The sequence below is a fragment of the Suricata suricatta genome, chromosome 4 (assembly GCF_006229205.1).
Source record: "Suricata suricatta isolate VVHF042 chromosome 4, meerkat_22Aug2017_6uvM2_HiC, whole genome shotgun sequence".
Taxonomy (NCBI): Eukaryota; Metazoa; Chordata; class Mammalia; order Carnivora; family Herpestidae; genus Suricata; species Suricata suricatta.
The window spans coordinates 135,216,543-135,222,653 of NC_043703.1; the positions used below are offsets into that span (position 1 = coordinate 135,216,543).

The 6,111-nt window shown below is 37.9% G+C and overlaps 1 protein-coding gene across 2 annotated transcripts in view; it reads left to right on the forward strand.

Moving 5' to 3' along the window:
* The window catches only part of ATL2 (atlastin GTPase 2), a 59,808-nt gene extending 56,494 nt beyond the window's left edge, over nt 1–3,314 (forward strand). The window contains exons 13-14 of one of the 2 annotated variants that reach the window (XM_029937923.1): nt 746–760; nt 858–1,218. In XM_029937923.1, coding sequence (XP_029793783.1) covers nt 746–760; nt 858–965 — 123 coding nt within the window. In that variant the 3' untranslated portion in view covers nt 966–1,218. Of the gene's footprint in view, nt 1–745; nt 761–857; nt 1,219–1,363 lie in introns of those variants that run through there. The other variant, XM_029937924.1, reaches the window with a different exon arrangement.
* The last annotated feature ends 2,797 nt before the right edge of the window (nt 3,315–6,111 follow it).

Sequence of the window (6,111 nt, forward strand, 5' to 3'; positions counted from 1 at the left end):
CAGAAAATTCCATTCAAGGATGTTGTTATTAAAATGATCATCGTGAAATATTTGAGCATCATGTCAAGGATCAGAAAGAAAGCTGCAGCTAGTATTGATGGACAGTATAATAGGCATTTTCAGATACCATTTCTGGGCATATGAAGTATTGGGCTTATTTGGAGATCTAGGACATGCAGGTCCATGTTGGTTTTGCCTTTAAATATAAAAACTGAAGAAGTAAATCATTTTTTGATGAAGGCTGATTGGGTATTGACTTTTCTTGTAATAATGCCATTATTTTATACAGCGACCCACCATATTAATTTGGGTTTTGTATTCTTTAGAGATATTTGGATCTGATTTGGAAGCTTGTGTTTGGATATTTGTTAAATTTAACTTTTTATTTAAAAAAAATCTCAGTCTTCATATTCCTTTGATATCTTCTAATAGAGGATGGAGTAAAAGCTATTCCAGCCTTGCTTTTTAAAAAAATTACCTACTTTAAAACTTTGGACCATTACTAATTTTCTGCAGCATGAATTTTAATCGTTGTGCGATGTCTTCATCCTCCCATATCATCCTCCAGTAGCATTGATTCTAGGACTTTAGAGGTGCCATTATTACAGAACACTTAAGTGGAAGACTCTAAAGTGTGTAAAGTTAAGTGTAGTCGAGGTAAGTTGATCACTAGTCAGAGAAGTTACGTGCTGTGTCAACAAACCTTGCCTAAATCTTCTTGCATTTCTCTTTTCTTTTGCTTCAGAGGAGTCCCAGGAAGGTGAGAAACCCACCAAGTCTCAGATTCTTGTAGTCTTAAACTCTTTAACTTCAGGGCGCTCTGAGTCATTGTCCTAACGAATCACTCCATGTTTTAGGTGTTTTCCAAACTGTTTGAAGTTACTAGACGTCGAATGGTCCATCGTGCTCTTTCATCAGCACAGCGACAGAGACTGTCATCCAACAATAACAAGAAGAAAAATTAGACAGTATTTTTAACTTTTTTCTCTATCTGAAGTGTTCACCCTTAAACATTTAGGACAATAAGCAGGACCGTCTGGGCCGGTCTGCATAAACGCTGTGTACTTACCAGATTTGATGCTGCACAGAGGGTATGGCATTGCACATCCGTCTCACAGGAATTGTAAAGGGTTTGAATAGGAGGAAAGTAATTTTTGTTGCGTTATAAAATGTCTAACTGCATTATTTGTAGCATCATAGCTTTTTTTTTTTTTTTTTTTTTTGGGAGAAGCATCTTTTTTTATTTCCCACATTCCTGGTTATTTTCTTCATTGCTGTGAATTGAAGTTTTATATCTATTTTTATATGTAACTCTTTTTTTACCTCATGTTTTTATTTGTTTTGCACATCTCTCATACCACAGGTATTGAAGCCCCTGGGTGATAATTTGATGGAGGAAAACATAAGGCAGTCTGTAACAAACTCTATCAAAGCAGGCCTGACTGACCAGGTGTCTCCTCATGCCAGATTAAAGACAGACTGACAGTTCATCTCCTCATGGACTCCACTCTCCCTTTTTTCATGCTTGCTGTACAATGAGAACTCAAAATAAAAATAAACCAAAGTTTACAATCAACTGTAGAAGTAGTTTAGTATAACTGGCTTCACAGATGGCTGCCACAGAGTGTGAAAATTGTTTGTTGGTTTTAAGCATTCTGTTCTTGGCTCCTGAGACATGGAGATTGGCCGAGGAGCGTTCGTGTATCATGCACGTTTGTGCCATGTTTCTTTCTTTCTTTTTTCTTTTTCCTTTTCCTTTTTACTTAATCTAATGTTAATGAAATTTGTCTTATGTAAAAGGATATTTCAGGGAAATATTTTAAGAAATCTATTTAGAGTCTCTTTAACCCAAGTGTCCCATTGAAATTTTAATTTCTAGTGAAGCTATGAATCACTGTCTCAAGAATCCGATCAGAATGACAATGAAGCCTTTATTGAGCCACTACATTAAGAGAATATATTGCTTTACTGCCTTCAGTACCAGTGTTACGTAAATGCATGTGTCAGAAGTCTCATAGACCTTACATGACAACTCTTGTAGCTAAGAAAGTGATTCTGAGGTGTACATTTGTCTTGCCTTTTTAAATTTATAAACCTGCCCTAAAAGGAGATGCATATCTGGGAAACTGAACTGTCTTTCTGCAGTTTAGCCTTCATGTACATAAAATATGCCATTAATTTTATTGGGGGAGAAAGTCCATCCAAAAATGTTGCCTACAGCTATGAGTTAAGAGTGTCTGTACAGTGTGTAGCTTTTATTTTCTAAAACCACAGATAGGGCATGTATATGAATTATAAATATATAAATACGATTTTGTATTAAAGTTTTGTAGTTTATGGCAAAATCTGGTTCTGTGGTAGGCTAAGTACAGTCCCTGTGAAGGAATGTTTGTGGCTCATGTCAGTGTGTGAATGCATAGACAATTTGAAGTTTTTGATATATTTGTGATATTTATCTTCCTTGAGCACTGCAATCTCACCCCCCCCACCCCCACCCAGGGAATTCAGTGGGAATGTTTATCGTGACTTTGTCCTCTGTTGCATTTTAAAGTTATTTCCTGTAATTTATTTTCAGTACATAATTAAAAATTTGTTGTATATATAAAATGAAACTTGTGATTCTTTTTTAAGGAATCCTTCAAGTATGTATTCCATTACACAAACCATATTTGTTTATACTGAAAAGAGCATGAGCAGGAAACACCCAAGCGAGAGCGCTAAGGTATTGTACCCAAAGCTAAGCTTGTAAAACTTTCTTTTCTTTGTCTGTCTCTGGGAGGGAAAACTTACTGTGGTTAGCCTGGGGGTAGCTGGGGATTTGTTCATTTCTTTTCTCTCCATTTCTCTCTCTCTCTCTCTCTCTCTCTCTCTCTCTTTTTTTTTTTTTTTTTTGGTTATATGTAAGGCTTACATTTTTGCAATATTTTTGTGGCCTTCTTTAGAAACACCTATTCAAGTATCTAGTTTGGTTTTTAAGTGAAGAACATTTAGATGTTGCGTTGCATGCCTGAAAGCTCTAAATTTACTTTGGTCACTGTGTCTCCCCCTCCCCCCTCTCCAGTCCTGTTTTTATATGGCTTGTGTTTGTTTCCATTTGTATTAAATTGCTACCAACTCATCTGTTCTTCTTAAAACAAAGAATCCACCTGAAAAGTCTTTTTATTTCTTCTAACATCCTGTTTTTTGAATGCTGTGGACTGTTTTTATGAATGAAAACAAATAAAAGGTTTGTTGTATAATAGCAATTCTTCTGAAATTAAAGGCACATAAACTTACTTAAAAAAAAAAAACAAAAACAAAAACCAAAGAGTTGTGAAATCTACACAATGGATTTGTTAGTATTTCTTGTTGGAGAATGTGTTTTCCACAAAGAAGATTAATTCTATAAAGGATTCCAAGAAAAACGCTTCGATTTCAGCTGGAAGACTCTGACAATAACTATTAAGTAAGAAGCAATAAAAGGGATTAAAGACCAACTCAAAGCTGTTGCCTGAAGTAACTTTGGTGTTAGTGTGTTTCTGTGGTACAGTTTTCTAGTAACTCATACAATAAGGTAGGTTTTTAAAAAGAAGTACTTAATGACAAGTGATTTGTCTTCCAAGTTAAGACACAAGTAATTTTGTGGAACGGACCCTCATCCTCCCTTTCCTGAACATACTCTGTCTGTGAACTTGAATAGCAGTATTTCACTGGTGAGGGTTATATTTTCAGCAAACTCTGACCTGGACTTGCTTTCATGATTTTATTTCCAGAATTAGGCAGACTAGGGGCTTCGTGTTGCTGGAGTTGTGAGCGCTGTTGGTGTCAGTTATGTTGTTTCATGATTATGGGATTTAAAAAAAAGTTTTTCCTTAACTTGGCTCAAAATCTATTAAAATATGTTGCACATAAAGTTTCAGAAAAGGCTGTAATGGTGCTTGTTAGTGGTGCGCTATATAAATATCCAAAATGGCCCTTCCCAAAGTCTTTTAAGGCCCTTGCTTACTTAGCCTTTTAACTCGGGAATCTGCTCTTTGATCAGCGCTTATCTGCTAGCAGAGGTTGCTTGGGTCTGTGCTCCACACTGTTAGGCTTCATCCATGGTCTGAGTTCCCAGACTTTGAGCAGAATCCGTCTGTGCCCCTCAGTGTTTTACCATTCCCATCGTAGTGGTGGAGTGATGATAAAAATCATTCTAAAATTTTTAAACATTTGTTTATTTTTGAGAGAGAGAGACAGTGTGAGCAGGGGAGGGGTAGAGAGAGAGGGAGACACAGAATCTTAAGCAGGCTCCAGGCTCTGAGCTAGCTGTCAGTATAGAGCCCAGCTCAGGGCTGGAACCCACGAACTATGAGATCATGACCTGAGCCCAAGTCGGACACTTAACCAGCTGAGCCACCCAGGCGCCCCAATAAGAAATCATTCTAGAAGGCAGTCAGCTGTGCTTCTGGCAGCCTGCGTTTACCAGTCTCAGGGTTTGCTAGCCAAATGGCTGGCTGTCATGAATTCATTCAGCCTGGAACCTCTGTCACAGAACTTTGGAGAATCTTCCAGTAGACTCCTAAATTAGAACTTCACCAAGCAGGAGAGAGAGTTGCTACTTTCTCAACCCAAGTCTTAGGTCTTAAGGATTTATCTTCTTTCAGATTTGGGATTTGCTGGAGTTTAGGTTGAGGAATTGATTTACCCTTGACATCCTTCAGTGCAATACAACTCTTTTTTTTTTTTTTTTTTTGGTGACCTTCTGGATTTTTTGGAGCCAAAGCTAGCAGTTGACCAGGTCAAAAGTGCCTAAAGATACATATAAAAAAAGGCTGAGAAGAGAGGACCACAGCCTTTGTACAGCCCAGGAAAGCACTTCCACGTGTATTAGCACTTTTCATCCCATAGCCCCGAGAGGTAGCTAGGAAATCCCGTTATCAAAAAAGTGTCTGGGGGTATGTCAGGCTTACAAACCAGGATGCTAGTACACACCTCCAGGGTTTCAATCCATATGAAGTTTCAGACACAGTAACGTTCCTAACTTAAGATGAAAAGCTTCTGTAAAGCACCAAAAGGTGGAGGAAACACAATTTTATTACTACTGAAACAAGGTGAAAATCACCTGTAATATTACTCTTAAAAAGATCTTTTGAAGGAAGAAGTGAAATTTTCCTGTTCTTTTGATTGTGCACCTCAAAGGTAACTTACTGGGTGTGCTATTGAAATCATTCCCATGCTTATTGACACATCTGTAGATGCATAAAATATACTCCTGATCTTTATTTTACATAAAACTAGAATTACCCTGTATGTGATTCTTTCCCCCCTTATAACAGACATTTTCCTAGGCCACTAAGTAATTCTTCAGTGCTCACATGATTGCTTTGATTCTTCTGAGGGTCGCTGGGGTTTTGAGGAGAAAACATTAGACCTTGGCTTGCTGCTAATAGCTTTCTTATCTTTTACCAATTTTTGCCACCACAGGATTGTTGCAAGAACCCAACAAGAAAATGGGAAGGGTGTTTGGGAAGCACGTACAGGAATAGAAAATTTGCACTCAATTTTGTCTTGTTCTGAGGCTCCATGTGCTGTCTTTGGTCAGTAGTCAGATAAACTTGGAGCTTGGCCATCACTAACTTTCTTGGGGGGAGGGGATCATTTGGGCATTAGTCACGAAACATGAAGTTTACCAAAAAAAACTTGTGAAGAATACCTAAAAACTGGGAAGAATACTTGAGTTTCAATTCCAGGAATAGGAAAGGACCTTGGAGATAAAAACGTGACCCCAGCACCATGGCTTCCCACTTTGTGAACCTGGGTAAGCACTACAGAAGAGCCCCACCCCTGCTGCTTGGTCTGTAGAACGGAGAGAATGCTCATCCCCCAGGTGGCTCTGAGGATTGATGGGAACATGTTTTGAATGCTTTTTATGGGGATGATGTTCGTGAAAAATGCATCTACCAAATCATACCTATTTTTATTTTTATACCTTCTGCTTCCTGAAGAAAAAAAAAACAGGATAAATCTTGGGAGGTGATGGTCGCTGCTATTTTGTCTATTAAAAAATGCAACGTCAGTCAGTTTCTCAACTAGATTAAGCTCCTTGGAAAGAAGAAATCTATGCTTTATGTACTCTTTCATCTTTCACGT